The sequence below is a fragment of the Pyrus communis genome, chromosome 17 (assembly GCF_963583255.1).
Source record: "Pyrus communis chromosome 17, drPyrComm1.1, whole genome shotgun sequence".
NCBI classification, from domain to species: Eukaryota; Viridiplantae; Streptophyta; class Magnoliopsida; order Rosales; family Rosaceae; genus Pyrus; species Pyrus communis.
This window is the reverse complement of record NC_084819.1, coordinates 5,055,850-5,081,478: the sequence shown is the minus strand read 5'-3', so window position 1 is coordinate 5,081,478 and position 25,629 is coordinate 5,055,850. Positions and strand designations below refer to the sequence as shown.

The 25,629-nt window shown below is 38.6% G+C and overlaps 2 protein-coding genes across 2 annotated transcripts; both read left to right on the top strand.

The window, feature by feature from the left end:
- The first annotated feature begins 834 nt into the window (after nucleotides 1-834).
- On the top strand, nucleotides 835-4,693 carry LOC137723050 (uncharacterized). The gene is made up of 4 exons (XM_068462203.1): nucleotides 835-2,474; nucleotides 3,316-3,462; nucleotides 3,571-3,687; nucleotides 3,799-4,693. Exons 1-4 carry the CDS (start codon nucleotides 933-935, stop codon nucleotides 4,405-4,407), a joined length of 2,415 nt encoding a protein of 804 aa, XP_068318304.1. The 5' UTR covers nucleotides 835-932; the 3' UTR covers nucleotides 4,408-4,693.
- A 2,184-nt stretch (nucleotides 4,694-6,877) lies between these two features.
- Nucleotides 6,878-8,007, top strand: LOC137723540 (transcription factor MYB3-like). The gene is made up of 3 exons (XM_068462739.1): nucleotides 6,878-7,073; nucleotides 7,151-7,280; nucleotides 7,443-8,007. The coding sequence occupies exons 1-3, from the start codon at nucleotides 6,938-6,940 to the stop codon at nucleotides 7,762-7,764; spliced, it is 588 nt and encodes a 195-aa protein (XP_068318840.1). The 5' UTR covers nucleotides 6,878-6,937; the 3' UTR covers nucleotides 7,765-8,007.
- The last annotated feature ends 17,622 nt before the right edge of the window (nucleotides 8,008-25,629 follow it).

The following is a 25,629-nucleotide window of genomic DNA, read 5'->3' as shown; positions in this document are numbered from 1 at the left end:
ACTATTCACTACACCTTTATTTGTTTTATTTATTTATTAAAATTAAATTTTTTTTTTAACTTTTCGTGAGTTTTACTTTTTTAAATTAGTGATTTTTCGTCTAATAATAGTTTTGGGGTTGCTACGACCAGCCTAATTTTTAAGATAGGGTGTAGTATTTTTGGGATATTCACCCCCATTTTACAAAAAGAGAAAGAAAAAGGAAGTCTACAACCGGTCAACCGATTAGAATTCTCAACCCTTGGATGATATCTGACGGCTACAATGAGTTCGGCATGAATGCGGACCTGCATTGAAGACTTCAAATTAGACTCCTCTAGAACAAAAGATAAAAGAGAAAAAAAATTATTTTGAAATTTGGGAACATCCAACGATTGGCATCTCACGTCCACATCAATACAGCCTTCCCGCCCCTTCGCATCCAAACAAATTTCTTTTTCATAAAAATAAAAAATAAAAAACCTTTCGTAACGAAACGAGGGAAAATAAAAAATAATCTGGATCTCTTTCACTAATACCATCGTATTAATACCATCGTATTAAGTGATCCGAATCTTTAAAATTTTATTCAATGATAAAAAGTTATTATAATTTTTATGTAATCAAAACAGATGAGTTGTTAGATGAAATTTCAAAAGTTTAGATCAATTGATCCGATGATCATAATGATCTCTTTCCAAACCGAAGCATTTAAGTGGACCCCGCAACCAAGTCCACGTCACACTCGTAGACTCTTAGTTTAGCGCCACGTACCTCCTCGGGCCCCTCCCTTCATTCCCCCATAAAAACTCGCCACACCTTCTCCTCTTATTTGAAAACTTTCAAAACCTCTCTCTTCCCCTGCAAAAACCCTAGCGGCCATTGAAGGAAGCCAAACCAATCAAAGCATCACGCTCTCTCTCTCTCTACAATCGGCCCCTACAATCCTTACCATGCTCCCGCACTCGTACGCCCTCAATTCCCATTCCAAATCCCAAGAGCTCGCCTGCACCATCCTCGCTTCCTCCGCCCCGCACCAGATCTCCTCCACCTGCGCCTCCATCGAGTCTTTCCTGCACTCCCTCTCACCCGACCAATCCCGCCACTTCTTCTCCCTCACCTTCCCAACTCTCATCTGCAAGCTCTTCGGCTTCGACGATGCAGCGTCATCACCCCCGCCTCCGCCACAACCAGTTTCACAGCAACAACCCTCGCCCTCCGCCCCCTCCGCCCCCTCCACCTCACCCAACGGCTGGATTGACACCGTCCTCGCGTCCAACGACATAGATTTAGCCAACAGGCTGTTCGCCCTCCTCGCGCCCAATAGCCTCCTCTTCAACGCAATCTCCGCCGTTGATCGCCTCTCCCTCGTCAAATACGTGTTCCCTATTGAACGGTTGCCGGAATGGGTCCGATTCATGCTCACCTCGGAAAATGATATCCGGGTATTATCCGATTTATCCCCAATTTTAAAAAATAGGGTTAAAGAAGACTCAATTAAACCTAATTTCTATCAAGTTCAGCTCAATGTCTTTGAATATTACGCGTTTTGGTTCGCTTATTATCCCGTTTGTCGAGGAAATAGTGAGAATTGTGATGTTGTTTCGATAAAAAGAAACAGAAGGTTTAAATTTGAGAATTGGGTTTCATCAATTTCAGGGTTTTCGAGCACTAGGCGTGAGGCGGAGGTTAAAATTGAATGCAACTTGTATATTAGGCTTTTATATGCATATCTTCGTGCTTTTGTTGGTGCAACTGATTTGAATCAACACCTTCCATACCGAAGTTCGCTTTTACATTACTCTTCGGGATATGATACCTCGGTTATAGCTCAGGCAGAGTTTTTTGTGAATGCTTTGGTGAATTTTTGGTTGGTTGATAATGATTTTTCACCACTACCTGTTAATCTGTGTAAGTCATTTGGGGTCTCGTTCCCATTCCGATCAGTTTTGGGTGAGACCCCTCCAACCCCCGGGTTAGGAGAGGTGGTGAAGTTGTTTGTCAAATACTTGAATGTGGGTTTGGTCGTGCATAGAGATGGTATTGAGAATGTGGAACATTGTGGCAGTCCGAGGCAGAGGGGTTCATTTGATGCCTTGAAGTTGAGGGATGTGATGTCGGTTTCACCATGTACAGGATCTTGGAACTTGCTGATACAGAGGCCGCTGTACCGGTTTATATTGAGGACATTCTTATTTTGTCCAGTGGGGGTTTTGATTAAAAATATATCAGAGGTGTTTTCGGTTTGGATTACCTATATTGAACCTTGGGATATCATTTTGGACTTTTCAGAGCTTGATGCTGTTGTTGGCGGTTCAACTAAGAATGGGAGAAATGATAACCTGCAGCCTCAAAACCATGGTTATACACCTTCTTGGCAGGGTTATGTGCTGGCCAGCTACTTGTACTACAGTTCCTTGGTTATGCATTTCATTGGGTTTGCGCACAAGTTTCTTCATACTGATCCCGAAATAATTGTCCAGATGGTATTGAAGGTCAGATTGTTAACCATTTCTTTTTCTAAATTAGGTACCTTTGTGAGATTTAGTTTCTTCTCCTGGTGATGATGATTCCAGAGACTTATTGATGTGCTCATTTTTTTTAATTTAAACTGTCAGATTGCATTAGATATGACGGTTGTTATTAGTTGCAAGAAAAGCTCGATAACTATAAATTCATAACAGAATTATGTTTCCACCGCTGGGGTGGATGAATATGTGATGCTTTTCATTGGACTGTAACTTCCACGGGTACCAGAATTAACTTTTTGAGCTCTAAGTCTTCTGTTTGGCAGTGCCCATTTTAGTGATTGATTAGGTCAGTTGAATGGTGGTGATATTTTTTTTTTCTACTCTTTATAGTTGAATGTAGATCAGTGATAATGATGCTGTTTTTTTATGGGGGTCCATCAATTTATGACTTGCAAATTATCATCTAAAAATACTCATATTAAACTATTGTTTGTTTTCATTGGAATTTCGTACTTTCCAACTTGGCTAGGTCTTTATTAAGGTTTTATTGAGCTTTGACCTTTCTAGATGCATTCCTGATACAAATAGATTTGTGATTCTTGAGAATTGAAGATCATACAATGTTCATTATTTCAAAGTTTGGGATATTAAAACTTCAGTAAGAGGGAAATTTTGGTTATATCAGCAACATGTTTACAGAAAACTAGTACTATATGTTAGAACTTAATTGAGAATAATGTGATGATAATTCATGCATATCCTTGGTCGACTTCCTATGCATTACTCATCTTTTATCTGTCAGAAATAAATATGAAGACTTTTTTTGCTTTGGTTTTGTTTCTGATTATTCTTCATTTCTGTATAGATCCTAACTATATTGACATCATCCAAAGAGCTGATGGACCTATTAAAGATGGTGGATACTGCTTTTCATTCCAAACAAGCAGAATCAGGAAAATCGATAATTAATAGCTTATATAGATTTGTTACTCCGATTCGCGAACAGCTGCAGGTAGGATTACGTCTCTCTCCTCTAATATTTTGCATTAGAATTTTGATTGCCTAACTGATTGAATCAGTGTTTGACTGGTTTTCTTTGTGTGATCTATTGGTATCTCAGGACTGGGAGGATGGCTTATCTGAGAGTGATGCAGATGGGTCTTTCTTGCATGAGAATTGGAACAAAGATTTACGATTGTTCAGTGATGGAGAAGATGGCGGGCAACAGTTGCTTCAGGTATTAATTATTATTATTATTGTTTTTTTTTTTTCTCTATTTGTGTATGTTTACTAAACTTCTGTTTGCTTGACAAGATCTCATCCAATGTTTGCGATTTTGTGATTGCAGCTGTTCATATTACGTGCAGAATCTGAGTTGCTAGCTGTTTCCGGTGATAATGGTGCGCGCAACCTTCAGTGCATAGACTCTTTGAAAGCTCAGGTGAGCTGTCTATTTGGTGGGCATACTGTAAAGGTACTGTCATTTTCTCCTGAACCAAAACAGCCACCGCAACCCCGTGATGAAATATTCAAGCCGAGGAGAGTGAGCAACCGCACTTTGGATGGTGTCAAATACAGGGGTGACTGGATGAAGCGCCCCATCTCCGACAATGAGGTTGCTTGGCTCGCGAGATTGCTTGTTGAGTTTTCCAGTTGGATAAATGAGCGTCTTGGACTAAACCAGTCAGAGAGCAGCCAAGCAGACCCTACATATGTGGAAGTGTCGAGAGATGTTTTGGGCAATGTCTTTGGACCGATGGATACGATGAAGGCGGTGTTGGGGGCAGTAGGTTCTTGGCTTATGATGTTGGGAGTGGCAATGGTGAAGCTAATGAGGAAACATGGATTGAGGGTGAATCTGAGGATGTTGGCGTCAAAGAAGGTTGTAATGGTTTTGTTATTGTCTGCTGTATATAGTATATTGAAAAAAGCTTTCGGAATGTACCTTAGGGGATAGAACAAAGGATGGTGTATACAGAGCTTTACTTATCCGCACATTTTTTTTCACGTGTGAATGGTTGAGATTTAACTAAATCTCAATTAGTTAAATTTCACTCTTCACTCAGGTGAAGAAAAAACTGCGGGGGAGAATTCTTGTTGAAAACGAAAAAAAGGCATATAGAAAAGGGAAAAAAGAATTGAGGATTTTTGCTATGTTGTGTTGAAAAAAATGTTTTGGTCTTTTAGTGAAATTATGAACCCAGACTAAGGCCCAAATTAAGTTTATTATTAGACCGGAATGGTCGGGGGCAAGATATTTAACACCCGTATATCTAAGGAAGACTGTTGAAATGACTACTTCCTGCGAATTAACACCTTCGATTAACTAGTAGCACAATCATTCGATTAATTAGTAGAAACATGTAACGGTCATGCATTTAGAAACACCTTCAATTAATCTGTGATCTTTGGACTCCAAAATTGTTACTTTCTTTTTCCGTTTTGACCCCAAAGAGGCTTAAACTAATGATTGAATACAACAAGGGCCGGAGGCCTGCATGCGTATCAAGCACCATTCTAAAAATTTCCGTATAGTCGTTAGGCGGCTGGGCCTAAGTGTTTGAAAATCAAGAAATGATGCTTATACCTTCCTAGGCGTCCGCCTAGCCCACCTAGGTGTCCGCCTGTGCACTTGCCTAGGTTGTGACTCTCATTTAGACAGAAAATTGATAACTTTTATTTTACATTTTATTTTTGTTCAGTAAATTGTAAGAGACTTGTTGAATATTTGGATGAACACTCATTAAATGCTTGTTCTCCATATTTTCAATATGTTATAATACTTAATTTGTATATCATTTTACCATGCAATTTATGTATCTCAATATAATTATGTATTTTTAAAGTATAAATAGGCACTCATTTATGCGATGTACAATAAATTTACTTAAATCCGCCTAGGTGTCGCCTAGCCACCTAGAGGCTTAGCCCATCACCTGACTAACACCTAGCGTCTTCTAAAACTTTGGTATCAAGACAACACTCTGCCTTTCCACAAGTTTATATAGTAGAAAAAGAGTATAGAGTTTAATATACTGTGGTTCACAAATTCTCATATCAATCAAGTTTTCTGACTGTTTTGTACACAAATTCACATGACAATCAAATATAATATTACAGACAGTATACAACTAGCAAAGAGAGCCTCAGGCACAATTGAAGGGATCCGGATCCTCTTCTAAGCAATTGAAGGGGACCATGTGCCCCACACCACCACCACCACCACCCCCCGCGTCTCTCTTCCCAAGGTCTTCAATAGCTCCTATGACATATACAGGCAGAATAATATTTAATTTCCACCATATATATAGTAGAGAAAAAGAAAAAGACTATTTTAATATTCTATATAGATTTTAAATTTCTAATAAAAAAATATAAATAGGGGTCACTATTTTCATAAAATACATGATTATTGTTGAATTAAATTTTATTGTTAGTAGAACATTGAAATTATGATATAGAGGAAAAGCTTACTAATGAAGTGAATTATAATTTTATTTTTATCGGCTTCTACGCGTTAGATTATTTTTGCACTCCATATATGCATGATATGTGATAATATATATTATTCTTGCACTCCGTATATACATGATATGTGACAATATATATAATTGTTGTATGACAAATGTTAAGGAGATTTTCAAAGTGAGAGTTTTTATCGAGTACTCTCTGTTACTTCATGTTTTAGGCTAATGTTTTATAATATTGACACATAAATTAACGCTAAACTATAAAGTGATAAAGGGTTCATGGAAATTTTCAATTTTGGGAATTTTTGCTGTTGTATTGTATAACATATAATTTGGTGGCACTGAAAGACCGAAATGGACTGGTTTTTAAGGGGGAGGTAGATTGTCTGTCCTCCTGTTTGGATGCCCTTCCCATCCTTTCCTATTTTGGACGGTAAATGTTAAGCCACGTCAACATTATATATTAATTTTTTTTATAGAGATAATAAGACAAAAAGTAATAGGAATATAAAATGTTAACGTGACTTAACTGTAACCACACAAATAAGAAAGGATGAGAAAAATATCCAAACAGGAGGGCAGACAATCTGCCTCCTTTTAAGGGAAAGCATCTTTTCTTTAGATATTGAAGGATAACAAACAATATATATTCATGAGATCAGACCACTGTACAAGTGAAAAATAATGACAAACGTGTCTCGAAGGACAAAGAGATGAATATAAAAGGATTCATATTCAACTCCTCACTCACACAATCTTCTGACTCCTAACCGGTAGTTGTGAGTTTTTGGGACTTGGAACTTCTCTCTCTCTTGGAAGGGTAGCTAGATTGATGGAGTACTCATTGACCCTCCAATTTTCTTCTCAGAAAACCGTACCAACCAGCAGGATATAAACCCCCAGAAGTTGTTGATAGCCAACAATCAGTCTCTCCTGCTAATATCTGATACATCTAACACCAAATTTCCCTCTCTCTCTCTCTCTCTCTCTCTCCCTCCCCCCCTACGTACGTACATCATGGCTCGAAAGAACGATGGGTCAGCAAAAAGGGTTATGAACAAAGGAGCATGGACAGCGGAGGAAGATAGAAAACTTGCAGAATATATTGAAATTCATGGTGCAAAGAGGTGGAAGACAATTGCTTCAATAGCAGGTTAGTTAATTAACTAATCCACGTTAATTTTGAGCCCAAACAATAGGGTTAATCTCTTGTTGTTACTTCTCCTGCAGGTTTGAATCGTTGCGGGAAGAGTTGCAGGTTGAGATGGTTGAACTATTTGAGACCCAATATTAAGAGAGGCAACATTTCTGATGATGAAGAGGACTTGATAATTAGACTTCATAAACTACTGGGAAACAGGTAATTGATTTAATTTAGTCACCATTGTCAACAGTTTCTTGTCTGAATGTCAATCTAGACCGCACATTTGAGTGAATCGACAACGATCACATGTATATTGACAATCTAATAGCATAACATGTCAGACGAGAAAGTTTTTGACCATAAGTTGGTATTGTATAGGTGGTCCTTGATTGCCGGGAGACTTCCAGGCCGAACAGACAATGAAATAAAGAATTACTGGAATTCTCATTTGAGCAAAAAAATGAGTCAGAAGGAGAAAAAACTGCAGACTTCAACAGCCCAAGACACGACGACGAAGACTGCTACTGCTACTAAACCTTCCCATAAAGCATCAAACGATTGCGCCGATACGAACTTTGATGTGAATGAGTTCTTTGACTTCTCTGCCGAAGGTTCTTATGGGTTGGAGTGGGTGAACAAGTTTCTTGAGCTTGATGAAAACACCACGGGTTACCAAGAAAAGGTCAGCAGCATTGTGTAATTGAAGTATTACAAAAAGAATTTGTTATGGACCGTCTATAAATCTAATTATGTAGTCTGAACTTTTTATATTTAGTAGAAAATACAAACCAAACGTTTATTGTATTTGAGTAATCTAGGTTTTGTGGCCAATGCAAACAAACCAGAAGTAGTATTCTAGAAGTTTTGTGTTGCTATTCATTCATGCTTGTGTCGGCAAGAATCGTTCTTATTTTAAATATCACTTGAAAAATGGAGCACAACAAATGGCCTATTTGGTGCTTACGGCAACAACTAGCCCCACAAGTTGAAGACAAGTTTGGCACTATTTTTTTAAAATAGTAAGGCAATGTTTGCGTGAGAAATTTTCTATTTGTAAAATATTGAGACCGAACTAGTTAAGAGTGGACGACAAAATTTAAATAGTGGGGATGAGAAATGATTTTTAGAAGCATTATACAAAGGTTGATAGTCATGTGAAATGTGTTTGCAATAATTAAACCCTTTACAAATGCATTTGCAATAATCATGAAGGGAACGGTACTCCGAAAATCTAATTGTGCTAAAAAAATCTAATTATGCACTCTTCATAAGAGTATTTTTCTTTTTAAATATAAAAAAATTTGAAGTGTACAGTTAGATGTTTAGAGTGCCAATAAATTATCATTGTGTTTTGTACTTCATCCCTTATCAATTTAAGCTAAACTTCTTTTTTTTTTTTCTTTTCTTTTTTTTTTTTGTTGAAAGAAACGCGATATATTAATGAAAACCAACGTACTACATAAGATCCTGGTTGAGGAGGTCCTGAATGATATTTGGAGGGTCCTCTAACCATACAAATTCATTACCAATTGAAATGGCAAACTTAGCTAATCTATGGGCAGCCCCGTTACATGTTCTTGGCACATGCACAAATTGGATCGGGAAAATCAACTCCACCACAAACCTGACATCCTCTGCTAGCAAACCAAACACGGCCAAATCCTGAGAGTAGTTATTGATAGCAGCTATAGCGAGCGTGGAGTCACTCTCCACAATAACCCGTTTAATCTGCAGCCTCCCCGCCAACCGAACCCTTCCAAGGCCGCCTCAAATTCCACTTGAAAAGCCAACCCAATACCCTCTTTCCTCCAAGCTCCTGCTACTATAAACTGCCCCATCCCATCCCTCAACACCACACCCACTCCTCCCGAATACAACTCCAGCCGTGTGGCCCCATCAACATTAATTTTAGCCCACCCATCAGTGGGGGTCATCCATTTGAGGTGAGGAACCAGTTTGGAGACCTTCGGCAAAACATGGGCTGCTAAAAACGCCTGATACCAGCACACTACCTTCTGCACAACCTCCATGGGTTGTCCACATTGCCCATCCCAGACTAGGGAGTTACGAGCCTGCCACAAACCCCAAAGAACCAAGCAAACCAAATCAAACTTAGTTTTTTGAGTCTCAACTACTGATAAAAGCCACTCCCACATTAACACCCCCGATTCCGGTAATATACCAGCCCCCAACGGAGACCCCACCCACACTTCCTGCACAAACACACACTCCCGGAACGCATGCCCATCCGTTTCAGGATGCCCCGAACACACCCCACACCCTAAATCAAGATGCACCCCCTTCCTAGCAAGATTAACTTTGGTTGGAATAATGTCATGACTAATTTTCCGCGTAAATTTTTTTACCTTGGGGGGAATCTTAGACCTCCATATGGACTTCCAAAGGGGTGAAAAAGCATTGCTCCCTTTGGACGTAGATGCACCCACCAAGGGGGATTGCACCACCTCCCTAGCCACTACTAATATTATATGCACCACGAGAGTTATAGTGCCATACAAATCGATCCGGCGGTAAGTGAAAACTAATCGGCATTATACAAATCAACCCCGCCTCCTCCTCTGAAAACAACTCCTGTAACACTTCCACTTTCCATGAGCAAGACTTCGTATCAATAAGCTCCTCGACACACATGTCCTCCTGTCTTCAACATCAATGGACTGGACTTTGAATGAGTGAGGCCGGGGTAGCCATCTATCCTTCCACACCTGAATAGACTCTTCATTTCCAACAACCCATCTAGACCCATGGACCAAAGCCTCCCGTGCCTTTAAGATACTAGACCAGTAATACGAACCGCTCTTCGGAACGGGGCCTCCCAAAATGAGGCCATGGGAAAATACCGAGCCTTTAAAAATTGTGCCACCAAAGAACCAGTTTGCTGGGCAATACGTCAGCCCTGCTGGGCCAAAACCGCTAAATTAACTGCAAATAAATCTTGAAAGCCCATTCACCCCTCCTCCTTCGACTTACAAAGCTTATCCTAAGACCACCAATGAATCTTCCGTGCATTCGGATCACTGCCCCACCAGAATCTAGCCAACAAGTTGAGAAGATCATCACAGAAGGTCCTGGGAAGCAAGAATCAATTCATAGCATACGCTGGTAGAGCCTGAGCAACCACTTTGATAAGAAGCTCCTGCCTCACACCACTAAAAAATTTTCCTTTCCACCCACATAGCCTATTCAGGACTCGTTCCTTGATATAAGAAAAAGTTTGTTTCTTATTTTTCCCCACAAAGATAGGAAGCCCCAAGTAGCATTCATGCTGCTCCACCACTTGCCCACATTTGCACTAAACGCTACACTACTCTTGGAAAAATTTACCCACTGCCCGGATGCTTGAGAAACTTGGAAATCGCTCCCTCCGAACATAACCTAAAACCACTTTCAAAAATCAAAGTTCTTTTTTACAAAGTTTGACAAAATTAATTAAATTTACTTCTAAATTATAAACAAGCTTTTTAGTTTTAGGTCTACAAGTGTCCTTTTTAACAATGCATTTCTGGAGTTTAAGATCTACTTGAAGATGCATTTATGAATGTAAAATATTCTGCTTACCATTTGTATATGAAAATTCAAAACGACGTAATCGTAAATATTGCTACTGTGTCGACATCCTAAACTCCAGAAATGTCTTGTTAGGGATTTAGATTGTTTATGCATCAATTTAGTCTTGACCTGCTACATTTTCATTTAACAATAATATAAATCGTAAATACTAAACTCTAGATCTCAAGCACTTCTTAAACATAAAAATGAAGTGGTTTTGGATTTAACACACAAAATTAGCACAAAAAATGAAAGAAGTTGAGGTTGATCATAAAATTATTGACAATATGGAGAATAACCTAACTCCTTATAATGACACACAAAGTTTGGTAAGCTTTGATGTGGGACATTTCTTCACCTCTTCACACAAAGTTTACATTCGAAAAATTTGTAAGTTCAACACGTGACACAAATTGGATGTTAGCATTTTTTCAAATCCTTGCACGCCCCTCAGGTGCGGCATTTTTTCAAACCTTCTACGTGTATACAGCACAAGCCACATGATATTGAGCTCATATGACCATTGGACTTTACACATTGACCAATATGCTCTGATACCATAAAAAAAGTTGAAATTCCACAAAAAAAACCAATTAAGGAGCATGCAACTGTTTATAAAGACATAAAATTTGACAAGCTTGTAACATTTCTTCTCATCCTCGCATATACTGTTAGAGGACAATTATATCAAAATATGGATCTTTTTTTTTTTTTTGGGTGAATGATCCATGTATATTTCCTTCCATTGATCTCAACAGTAGTTCAATATCCAATACCTATTTAAGGAGAAAATTTTAGTGTCATGGAAAACAAATCGATACACCACATTGCATAATACAACATGAAAGACACTTGGGGAAAAAAAAAATTATCTCCACTTATAGTACTAGTTCCCTTCAATTAAATCTAGTAGCAGGAGTTAAAGTGATTGATTGTACGTGATGGTTGAGTTTGACCCTAAGCCCGCACACAAACCCTATCCACCATGACTAGGTAGTAGCAAACAACAAATTATTTGTCAAGTTATAAAACTTATTAGATGACATGTGATGTGTCGGCTCATGTGTTATGGACACATAAAAAAAATCTCCTATTTAAGTGATTCATTTTTTTTTCAAATTTTTTAATTAATCTATACGGAACACAATGAATGCTCATTTAAGTATTTTATGATTGTCGGTTATCTCTTGAAATATCCAACCTTGGTAATTAAATAGATTTATGAATCTTGGTAGGCAACTCAGTAGTCAACATAAATCTAAGTGCTGTTATGGATAAGAAATCAGTACTAACAATCAAGGTCGTAATCATCAGCTGGTTGTCACTTGATCATAAATTAAGATTGATTAAGTGCACAGAGTCAACTTGTAATACTTAAAGCACTAGGTTTTGTTTTTTCACTTAATTTCTGCTGGCTCTATATATATCTAAATTAAAGGGTACTAATGGACCCTTGATTTTCAACTGTAGGAGAGGAGACTCGTTTAACTTTTGCTCAAATGACAAGAAGAATTTAATTAATTTCTTTTCTTTACTGAATCCGATGTAAGTATTAATCCCCAACTCCACCATCATTGGGGTGTGGATTTTTAGCCTAAAAGACCTAAGTGCTATTAACAGTAAACTACTTATGATGTAGTTATTTGTAAAACTTTTTCGAATATGGGATCTTGTATGATATATTTTCACTTTCACCAACGGAAGTACAATGAGATTTCTTTGCCAATGTCACTTGAATAAGGAAATGTTATCATCTCTAGTCTCTACTTTATCCTTTATTGGAACTTGCTTCAATATATGACGTACCCTTAGAGAAAGTGTTTAGCAACTGTCAATGATATAAATGTTATTATTGTCGGAGTGGGAACACTATGTCTAACGCCGTCTCTTTTCTTATACCGCTGTTTATCGTGGTCCTATCATTCACTATCTGCACCACAAGTTATTGAACAATTGGATTGTGTTATATTAATTCATCCTTTATTTTGCTTGCTTGAGGATATTCAAACAAAGATCATTGGTTGTGGCACTAAGAGAGGGGCGGGGGTTATATTATATGGATGACGTGGTTCCTAAAAGTGGTAATTTGGTTCATATGTCGCGTGATAGTAATTTACAAAATTTGTGGTTATTGCATTGTTGATTGGGACATGCATGCATATTTTGGTTGTTTGAAGCACATGTTACCTAGTTTATTTCGCAACATTAAAGACTTGGAATTGAGGTGTGCAATATGCATTTTAGCTAAAATCCACTATGTTTCATTTCCAGTATGAATTAAAAGTTGTTTCTGTTTGCACTATTACACTTTGATTTGTGGGGACTTTCCCTATTAGTACTACTTTTGGAATTAAGTGGTTTGTTACTTTCGTGGATAATTGCACCTGTATGACTGTATGACTTGGTTGTGTGTATTGAAGAATAAAAGTGATGTTTGTTATATAGTTTGTAATTTTGTCAGATGGCTAAAACTCCATATTCTTTTGATACTGAAGTGTTGCTTTCTGACAATGATGTGTAGTATATGAATTTTGACTTATCCTAGTTTCTACAAAATCATGGGATTTTTCCTGAAACTACATGTCCTCCAACCCATAACAAAATGAGGCGGCAGAAAGGAAGAATTGCCATATCTTGGAGACGGGCCCGTGTGTTGTTTATTGGTGCATCTGTTCCCAAATGCTTATAGCCAGAAGCAGTAGTATATGCGGTTAATGTTATGAACCGAATGTTCTCGCGGGTCTTGAGTTTTAAAACAACACTTCAAGTACCTACCCAACATGTTCATGTAGTTTCTACAAATACTTTGCTGCCTCATATCTTTGCTTGTGCAGTCTTATGTTCTCATCCAGAAAGTCCACCCTAGTAAGCTTGATTTGTGTGTGTTTCGCTGTGTATTTTTGAGTTTTTCAACTTAGCAAAAAGGATTCAAGTGTTATCACCCATCCACTCGGTGTATGTATGTTATAATGAATGTGACCATGTCTGAGTCCGCATATTTTTATGCTCATTCTCTATCCAATTTAGGTCATCTAATGAAAGAATGATGATTTAGATGATGTATGTTGGTTACAATGTTCTCCAAGGGGAGATAAGAGAAACAAAACTGTGGTTGAAGATGTGTTTGCAAATGCTTTTGAAGTTTATAGCTCCGTTTTGGACTTGATAAGGCCAACAACCAAGCATCGAGCCCAGTACTGTGCAGCAACCCAACACTGAGCCTAGTACATAACATCAAGTCTAGTACAGAGCTGCCAATTGTAGAACCGTAGATGATATCATTGACCACAGTAGCCTATTGCCCTATCTCTGACTCTCTAGTGTCTGTTCCATCTCCTTTGAATATTCTGCAGGTAAGTATTTTAGATGATAATTCAACTAAGCCAAATACTATTGTGAGTATAAATTGTAACTGGCACAACATCGAGGTGTGCCACCTGACAAGTTCCCTCATGTGGAAAAGGTGAAGTATCCAAATGCTAATTATGTATTTTGTAAGCACATTATGTTGGTATTCAAAAAAGTTTACTAACTCAATACCAAAATATGTGGGTGATAAGTTTACAAACTCTATCACACCTCTCACTTTCACTCTCAATAAAATTGGACAAAGAAATAGAGAAAGGAGGGAAGCAACAAGCTTTAGTAAAACACTTGGACTTTGATATATGAAAGAAGTAGCAAGCTTGGTGATAACAAACACTTTGAAATATTAGAAGAGTTTACAACTCTTAAAGCTTACAAGCTGAAAATGAGAATGGAAATGGGATTTGGATGATATGATTTAAGCTTAGCAAGATGGCCTATTTATACAAAACAGAAATTAATAGACAATGCAACAACACTTGCAATGAATGATGGTGTTCCACATCTTTACACCCTTTCAAACACATGCAGCAACTTTGGATAGTTGGCACACACATGTCTTGCATCATTCCAGGTTGTAATCACAACCTTTCGGCTTGCACACAGCAGCTCACATCTCTGCTGTCTTTCAACACACTTTCAGCTAGCACATGGAGGAAACTTTAGTCTTTGTAGTTGTAGCATGAGTGGATACAACCTGTAAAGAAACTAACAGCCATTAGCAACCTTTTACAGCCTGTTTTGAGTTGAATTTCCAACATGCCCCCTCAAATCAAAACGCCTTCATGCCTAGCATTTCACGCAATAACCTGAATGGTTCAACTGGCAGTGGCTTAGTGAAGATGTCAGCCACTTGTTCCTTTGTGTGACAATAGACAAGCTCAATTGTCTTTTGTTTCACATGATCCCTTAGAAAATGGAACCTAGTATCAATGTGCTTGCTCCTTCCATGTTGAACTGGATTCTTTGCAAGTTTGATTGCAGATATATTATCCACATGAATCAAGGTCGATTCTTCTTGTGAATGACACACTGATTTCAACAGATTCCTTAACCATATTGCCTCACACACGGTTGAGGCTACAACTACATACTCGGCTTCACACGGTGACAAAGCAACAATTGATTGCTTCTTTGAAGTCCATGAGAAAGCTGTTGATCCTAGAAAAAACACATAGCCAGTTGTGCTTTTCCTTTCATCTTGGTCACCTCCCCAATCACTATCTGAATAACCAAATAATTTTGCATCTTCACCAAAATTATAAAATAGACCATAGTTTAGAGTACCTCTTATGTACCTCAAAATTCTCTTGGCGGCCAGCCAATGAGACTCCCTTGGTGTTTCCATGTATCGACTCACGAGTCCAACACCATAAACTATATCAGGTCTTGTGATTGTAAGGTACCTTAGGCTTCCAACCAAGCTTTTGTATACGGTTGAGTTTACAAACTCACCTTTTCCTTCCTTGGACAACTTCAATCCAGTTGCAACTGGAGTGTTGACAATATTGCACTTGTCCATATTGAATTTCTCCAATATATCTCTCATGTACTTTTGTTGAAAGATGTAAATACCGTCACTTTCTTGCTTCACCTCTATGCCAAGAAAGTATGACATTAATCCATTGTCAGTCATCTCGAATTCACTGAACATGGATTGCTTGAACTCACAGAACATTGCTTCATTGTTTCCTGTAAACAACAAGTCATCTACATAGAGACAAATAATTAAAAACTCCCCTTTTGCACCATTCTTCATGTAAACTGAATGCTCGTATGGACATTTCTGAAATCCATTTTGGTGAAGGTAGTTGTCAATCCTTGAGTTCCAAGCTCGTGGTGCTTGCTTGAGGCCATACAAAGCTTTCTTCAAACGATACACCTTATCTTCTTTTCCTTGTACTTGGAAGCCTTCTGGTTGTTCCACGTACAATTCTTCCTCTAGAACTCCATTAAGGAAGGCTGACTTGACATCTAATTGATAAATTTTCCATTTATGCTGAGCGGTAAGAGAGATTAGTAATCTTACCGTGTCAAGTCTTGCAACTGGAGCATAGACTTCATCATAGTCCACTCCATACTTCTGTTTGTAGCCCTTTGCTACAAGCCTTGATTCGTATCGATCCACACTTCCATCTGCAATGCGTTTGATCTTGTAAACCCACTTGACACCAATAGCCTTCTGATTTGGTGGGAGCTTTGTTAACTCCCAAATGTCATTCTTCTCGATGGCATGGATCTCTTCTTCCATGGCTTTCTTCCAACAATCTTCTTCCACAGCTTCATTGAATGAGAGAGGCTCATGGTCTGCATAGAAGCAGAAAAAATTGGTTTCTTCTTCTTCTTGTCCATAAATCTCTGTGAGACTCCTTAACCTCACTGGAGTTGAGGAGCTGCTTTCCTCACTAAATGTAGGACCACTCCTTGCAATTCTGTGCACTGGAGTTGTTGTGATTGTTTGAGCAGGCTGTTGCTCAATAGGTGGTACAACTTCTGGTTCTTCAAAATCAGTGGAGACGATCTTCTCTTTACTGACTTCTTTGTTGTTCCACTTCCATGTCTCTTCCTCACTGAAGATGACATCTTTACTAACCACTAGTTTGCCAGTTAGTGGGTTGTAGAGCTTGTATGCCTTGGACTCTTCACTATAGCCCACAAACACACACTTCTCACCTCTATCATCAAGTTTCCTCCTCTTGGCTTCTGGAACTTGAGCATATGCAACACACCCAAAAATTCTTAGGTGTGTAACATTCGGCTTATATCCACTCCAAGCCTCTTGTGGTGTCATTCTCTTGACACTCTTTGTTGGACATCGATTCAACAAATAAATCGAACAAGCTACAGCTTCTGCCCATAACTTTTTTGGCAAATTCTTCTCCTTAAGCATGGACCTTGTCATGTCAAGGATAATTCGATTATTTCTTTCGGCTATCCCATTTTGCTGTAGGGTATAGGCAGCAGTAAGTTGATGCCTAATTCCTTGCTCCTTGCAGTATGCTTGGAAAGCATTGGAGGTGTACTCTCCACCTCTATCTGATCTCACAGCCACAAGCATGTGGTTACTTTCAGCCTCTATGAGTGCCTTGAACTCCTTGAAAATTTTTAGGGCAGCTGACTTCTCCTTGAAAAAATAGACCCAAGTCTTTCTACTGAAATCATCAATGAAGGTAATAAAATACCTATTACCTCCATAAGATATAGGATCCAATGGACCATATATATCTGTGTGCACCAACTGCAGTGGTGCCTTTGCTCTCTATGTATCACCAACAGGGAACGATAGTCGTGCTTGCTTGCCAAGCACACAACCTTCACATACTTGGCATGTGGCTTCAATTTGGGGTAGACCACGAACCATTCCTCCACTTGACAGCAACTTTAGGCCATTGAAATGAAGATGGCCAAATCGAAGATGCCATTTCCATGACTCATCTTCCATTACACCGATGTTGCAGCTTCCAATCTTTGTGTTCAAATTCAACGGAAACATCCGGTTCTTTGACATTCGAACACGTGCAATAAGCTTTCTCCTTGCATTCCTGAGAGTGAGAAGCATGTTCTCCATATGTATAATGTACCCTTTCTGGAGCAGTTGACCAATGCTTAGAATGTTGCTCTTCATACCTGGTATGTAGTAGGTATTGGAGATGTATTCTTCTTTACCATCATTCTGGATGATCTTGATCTTCCCTTTGCCTTCAACTGGCAACTTTGAGGAGTCACCAAGACTTACAGATCCATAGGCCCCATCTTTTAGTTCGGCAAAAAACTCATTCTTTCCACACATGTGATTGCTTGCACCAGAGTCCAAATACCAAACATCTTGTTGGCTACTGGAATCATGGTGTGCTAGCAAGACTGTAAGTTCTTCATCAGTATTTCCACTTGATTCTGCCATGTTGACATGCTCACCATATTGCTTGCAATTGTGACATTGGATATGCGCCTTTCCTCGAGTAGATCTCCACTCTTGAGATTGACCTCGATTTTGTGCATAGCCTCGACCTCTTCCTCGAGCTCGTCCTCGGCTACGGTTAGATGAACTCCCACGACGTGAGTTCCACTGCCCACGACCTCCATTTGGTTTGTCAATATTCAACTTTGACTTCAAAGCTTGCTCTAGCGTTGTGGGGTTTGCATTCTTTTGAATGCGTTGCTCGTGAACTAGGAGGGATCCTAGTAGCTCATCTGCGCTCATCACCTCCAAATCCTTGGATTCCTCAATGGCAGTCACCACATGCTCAAACTTAGATGTGAGTGACCAGAGTATCTTCTCCACAACTCGTACTTCATCGAGTCTCTCGCCATTTCTCCTCATCTGATTTACTATCACAATGAGCCTTGAGTGATAGTCGGAGATGCTCTCCCCTTCATTCATGTGAGCAGTTTCAAAATCTGCTCGAAGTGACTGTAACCTCACTTTCTTGACTCGATCTACTCCTTTGTAGATTGTACTGAGTGTATCCCATACTTGCTTGCTCGTTGTTGCTTCTGCAACCTTCTCGAACGTTGAATCTTCCAAACCCTGGTATAGAAGATACAGCGCATTTTGGTCATTCTTTCGTAAGTCCTTAAGAGTGTTCCTTTGATCCGCAGTATATACGGCTTCTTGCTCGGCAGTGGGTACAACATACCCACTACTGACAACTTCCCATAGCTCCTGTGATCCAAACAATGCTTTGAATTGGATGCACCATCTTTCATAATTTTCTTTCTTCAATGTGGGAACTTGGAGTTGCACTAAATTGGACGCCATAGCTACTGCACTTGCCAGAATGGTATTCTGGCTCTGATACCAATTGTTGGTATTCAAAAAAGTTTACTAACTCAATACCAAAATATGTGGGTGATAAGTTTACAAACTCTATCACACCTCTCACTTTCACGCTCAATAAAATTGGACAAAGAAATAGAGAAAGGAGGGAAGCAACAAGCTTTAGTAAAACACTTGGACTTTGATATATGAAAGAAGTAGCAAGCTTGGTGATAACAAACACTTTGAAATATTAGAAGAGTTTACAACTCTTAAAGCTTACAAGCTGAAAATGAGAATGGAAATGGGATTTGGATGATATGATTTAAGCTTAGCAAGATGGCCTATTTATACAAAACAGAAATTAATAGACAATGCAACAACACTTGCAATGAATGATGGTGTTCCACATCTTTACACCCTTTCAAACATATGCAGCAACTTTGGATAGTTGGCACACACATGTCTTGCATCATTCCAGGTTGTAATCACAACCTTTCGGCTTGCACACAGCAGCTCACATCTCTGCTGTCTTTCAACACACTTTCAGCTAGCACATGGAGGAAACTTTAGTCTTTGTAGTTGTAGCATGAGTGGATACAACCTGTAAAGAAACTAACAGCCATTAGCAACCTTTTACAGCCTGTTTTGAGTTGAATTTCCAACACATTGCACCTGAGCGTAAAGTACTGGTAAATTATATAGAGTCAATTAAAATTCCAACTCAAGTGGAAGAAGCCTTACAGGATCATAAATGGAGACAAGTTATGGATGAAGAAATGTCTGGTTTGCAGAAAAACAAAACCTGGAGATAGTGCAGTTACCAAAAGAGAAGTCAAGTACAAGGCTGATGGAAACTTGCATGAACCATTTCACGAATTATGTGTCTAGATAACCGAAAGTCTCGATAGTTAGCTGTTGGTCTTCCAGTCAAAAACAACGTTGAGGCGTGTAGGTGCACTATTACGTGATGGGGATTTGTAACTTTCCATGAATTTTCCATTTCTCGCTTGAATGAACTTTGCTGCTTTTTTTTAGAGGATCGACTAATGACACTTTGATTTGATATCATAGAAATCAAAAGAGTTTTTTTATTTTTCCAACTATAATAACAAGCAAGTATTTTATTTTTTAAAGCTATTGTTAGATACAAATCAAGGTTAATGGCTAAGAGGTATACTCAAACGTATGGTGTAGATTACTAAAAAAACTTTTTCTTCGATAGCAAAGACGTATCAGGTACGTGTTTTGATTTCCTTAGTTGCAAATATGTATTGGCCTCTTAAGCAGTTTGATGTGAAGAATGTGTTTCTTCACCAGAACATGGAAGAGGAAGTGTATGTGGTTTTCCCACCAAGTTATGGTGCAAGTAGGGGTGGTTCGGTATGGGATCCCATACCGAAACCCTTGTCCCGATTCCCAAACCGAAATTTTTGGGAATCCCAAATTCAATACCAATCCCAAACCAAATTTTCGGGAATCCCAATTTTCGGGAATCCCGAAATAATTTCGGGATTTCGGGACAAATCGGGAATCCCGAAATATATGTATACTGATATGTTCATGCATGCATAATGGTCTTTGCTCCTTTGTTTCCTTGATTTGCCTAGGTATGCAGGAAACTAATATCCACATATGATGCATACAGGGAAGAACACGTCAGGTAGAAATGTCCTAAACAAGACAATAAGGTAATGAATCGCAGTTTGCTAAAAACGTATCTTGAATGCATTGCGAACATTGATGACTCCCCTTTACATTCATCGGTAAAACTTACAAGGATTGCTTGTATGTTATAGATGACTCACATATATTATAGTATTTCAGAAAGGCATGTCATTCGTCTCTACAAGCAATTTTAATGTCGCGTTGTGGGATCAAAGAGAAGACATGGAAAAATCGGAGAGGATGTTATTGGTAGCTCTGCTGTGCGTTCAGAATGCAAGACCTCTCATGAGCAATGTGGTGAAGATGTTGCAGGGCGATAAAGAAATTACTCAACCGCCTTCTCCTTCTCCTCAGCGAAGTTTAACCCAGCAGAGTGAAACAGATGAAGACTCGAATACTTCTGAATCAGGAATAAGGACTTCCGAATGCCCTTATCAAAGTACTTTCCATGGAATAAATGAGATTGAGCTAGCTACTGCTAAATATGATTAAGAATTTCATGTATTCGTGTTAGTTTTTGACATTTTGATGGCACAAGTTTTGTTTAGTACTGGTTGCGGAATGTAATGAAATGTATTTTATTGGTGAGATACGTGTACAAGAAGAGATCACCACAGAAGCGACAGAATTCATAGTTGTATCCTCGATTTTATCTTATGTAACTGAAAAGGTTGATACAGAAGTTAAATAGCTTTAAGGAAAAACGATAACAGACGACTATCAGAAGATTAGGCAAAAGAATTACATGATCAGCATCGTGGAAGTGAAAACTATACAATGAGGATGAAATTGTCTGGAGAAAAATATAGGAGATAAATTGGCACTGTATTATGCAGAGGGCTATTGCTCTGTATTTTCCTGCATACCTAAAACCAAATAAAAGGAACCAAAATAATATATATATATATATAATATTTATTTCTATTCGGTATGGGAATACCGAAAAAATGGAGATGCAATACCGAATCCCATACCGAAAATTTCGGTTTGGTTCGGGATGACATACCGAAAATTTCGGGAATTTTGGTTTGGGATCGGGATTTTTTCGGTTTGGTTTGGGATTTTTTTCCAGCCCTAGGTGCAAGTAGTAATATTGGGGTGTATAGATTGCGTAAGTCTTTCTATGGGCTTAAGCAATCGTCTCGTGTATGGTTTGATAGGTTTACTCAAACAACGAAAAAGTACGGGTATCGCCAGCTTCATTCAAATCACACTTTGTTTATGAAGCATAGGTATGGTAAAAATAACTGCTTTAATTATGTGAATGATATGATTATTACAGGAGATGATTCAGAAGAGATTAGAAGTTACAGGCAAATTTTGAATCTAAATTGGGATGAAAGATTTGAGGACTTAAAGTATTTTCTTGTCTTAGCAAAAACATGTGTTGGATTTGCCAAAAGAAACATGTAAAGTAGACTTAGGTATTTATCCTTATTAATTTCCAATTGATAAGGGTAGATATCAAAGGCTTATGGAAAGATTAATTTATCTTGCTCACACTCATCTTGATATTTTATATGTTGTAAGTGTTGTGAGTTAGTTTATTCACCTACCTAGTGAGGATCACATGGCTGTTGTAATTAATATTTTAGCGTATTTGAAGTATGCACCTAGTAAATGAATACTATGTAGGAGACATGGGTACCTTAAAGTTGAGGGATTTACAAATGCAAATTGGGTTGGTAATGTTACTAATAGGCATTCTACATTTCGGTATTTACGTTTGTTTGAGGTAACTGGTTATGTGGTGTAGTAAGAACAACAAGTGGTGTCAACGTTTTCTACCATGGCTGAATATAAGAATTTGGCACAAGGAGTTTATGACCTTCTTTGATTACGTAAACTCTTGGGATGTCTTGGTTTATAACCAAAGAAAGTGTTGAAATTATATTGTGATAGTAAGTTCTACAAGGAAAATAGAAGGTAATCCTGTACAACATGATATAATAAGTAGTATGTAGAGGTCGATCGACACTTTGACAAGGAGAATTTCGAGAGGAAAATTGCGGATGTTCTTACTCATGTAGTATGTAGTAGGGTGTTTAATGACTCATTCATCAAGTTGGGCATATTATATATGTTAGATATCTATGCACCAACTTATGGGGTAATGTGATATAAGTCATAAATTGTAGGGTAATTCTCACTTACTACCTTGAAATATTGTGATTTTGAAACATTCATACAACAATTTTTATTTTTTTTATTCCAATGTCATTACCTAAAGTGAGGATTGTAGGACACTTTCATACTTCTGTTAGGCTTTCAGTCAGAACCTCTACAAACGTGTGACTTGGCACCCATGTGAACAATAAAAAAGAAAAAGAAAAAATAAAGCATGTTTATGGATCCCCAAGCCTTCAAATCACAAAACCATACCAAAACCCCTACGCAGTTTATCAAGGCTCTCATGGCAGGCATGGATAGCTTATTCTCTCTCTAGAAGTTCAATCAACATCGACACCACCTCGCCGCTTGGCCAACGAGATGGTACCAAGAGGCACCAGCGAGAGCACCATGGCCAAGAACACAACTGTGTGGCTGTGGTGGTGGGGTCCAGGTCTAGGACGAGGAGGACGACATGTCGTTGATTTCGAAGATACAGAGTGAGGGATATGGACTTGACTGTTAGGATGAAGTGCATTACGGCGAGAAGATGGCGGTGCTGCAAAGCCGAGCACTTTTTGTAGCAGTCCATGAGTTGTTAGCAGTTTTCTATGCCTTCGTGCTAATGCGTGCAAAGGCGTTCGAGCAACAATGTTCAAGTACGCTCTGCTAGGGTTTGGAAGGAACTCGTTATGGGTTCCATAATTTTGGATTTTAGGTAGTTTTTTTTTTTTTTTTTTGGTCAAATGGAGATTTTGTTAAACAACCAACACAACTTACAAGCAAAACAAAGGCCTAAGAAACACCTATAAACAAACAAAAAAGGACCTACGACTAAAAACAAACAGAAAGAAAGCCCAACAAAATAGTAAGGCCTTGAAAACTACACAGCAACCAAGAAACTAGGAAGCTTCCACCGCCATCTCCACCATCAGTTTTCCAGTCCATCCAAACGAACCCATGTCCACTGCCGCAGAGTAATGCCTCACCAAACGCCACCTCCAATCCCGATAAAATAGCTGAGCACAGCCATAAACAGTGGATAGTCGAAAACAGAGTGATAGAAGCAAACTACCAGTATGAAGCTTGTGGAAACCAACGAGCGACATTGCCAGAACCGGCATACAACAAAGGGAAAGTGATGGTGTTGGAAACACCCGAATTGGTGTAAGCACCAGAACTTTACACACGATCTCAATAGGAAACATGGTTGATGATCAGACCAAGGGATAGCTGGGAAGAGGTTTACCCTCGGGGATAGAGGAATTGGACAAACCATAGTTAAAGATTGGGAGAAACAATAGTAGAGGCGATGTGAAAAGAAGCAAAGGGAAGAGAAGAGGACACGACAATCGACCCCAGCCAAACCTAGAGTTCTACTTTCATTAGATATTTAGTTTTTTTTTTTTTTTTTTTTTTTTAATTTTTAGCTTTTAAAATTTTTAATGTCCATGTGGGGCCAGATTAACACGTGATGCCCAGTCATTGTCCACGTGGGTGTCACGTTACGCGTTAATGTAGGTTATGATAGAAAGCCTAACATAAGTATGAAACTGTCCCTCAATCCTCATTTTAGGGGTGCGACACTGGGATGAAAAGCATTTGATTCATGACAGTTTGAAAATCACGATACTACAAACTAGTAAATTTTCTACGAGTCCTTTTTTTTTGTAGGAATAAGATGTTTATATTTAATTATAATCTCTTTGGAAATACACCAAAATGGGACAATTTCTTAATCTTGGGAAAAAAAATAAGAAAAATCAGCCATGTACAAACCATGAATAAAACTGAAATCACTAAAATACCCATATATAAAAGGGTTATGTCCTCCCATGTTCTGATTTCTCTCCCTCTACTCTCTCCCTCCCCCTTCCTCTCTCTCTTTTCTCATTTTCTCCCTCACACACTCTCTCTCCCTTTCTCACTATGCACACACGGTGCACTGTTATCCCGACCAACACCATCCAAATCAAAGCCATCACCAATTTTTTTCTCATCCTCACAAGTCCAAAACACCTAACCTTGTCATGAATCTCATCCCCGATCATTAGGCAACTGCGAGTTTTCCGGCCATTTTCTAGCAACACAGTAAACAATGGAGGCTCGAGACCATCACCACTAGACTCACATCGACAGTGGGAACAAAGCCTAGTCATTAAATGATGGTGTTTGTTAGATGAATTTTTCAAGATTTACTCACTGTATATACACGACATCGACATGATATGCTCACATATCTGAACCAATCCAAAAACTTAGAAGTTAAATTAGGGTTTATGTTTCATGTTGGGGCTTACAGGTTGTGGATTAAATTTCAAGTTTTGATGTGCTGCAAAATTGGGATGGAACAACTTTTGGTTCAAGTGTTCAATTGCAGAAATTTGTGAAATTTTTTTTGTAAATGTGCATCCGGTGTGCATATAATGTGCGTGGCTACATCTTAATAGGAGAAGCAAGAATGTTCACTAGTTATGATGCACGTATGTTGTGTCCCGGAATTTAGCGAGTATGAACCTCGACGAAAGAAAAAAAATTAAGAAAAAGTTAAAGGACATTAAGGATCATGCGTGTCCATGAAATAACGACAACGAGTATCATATTTTCTACGTGCACGATTAAATGGTGATTGATATACATAACAAGACTTTCAAACCGCCACTGTAACCTTATATACGTAACAATTATATTTTAATTGTATCCACTATACCAATAGGTTGCCGTTAAAGTTTCTTATTAATACAAAAAACAGCTTGTTGCTCGATCTCCAGTTCTGTGTATATCATGTGCATGTACTATACATATGATGTGCCTGTGGTGTGCATATAGTGTATATGGTGGTGACATCACATGTGATGATGTCATTTTTTTTATTTCGAAGAGAGAGCTGTGAGATATGGGTTTTTGGGTTGGCTTAGATCTATGAGCATATCATATGCATGTTGTGTACATACAGTGAAAATATCCTGAAAATTTCATCCATCAAAACACAAATTTTTGCCAAGTTTAGTAAACACCATCACATCATTCCAACAAGGTAGGGAATCCCATCACAACTTCGTACAACTTATGGGTTTATTCTCCCTTCCCCAAATA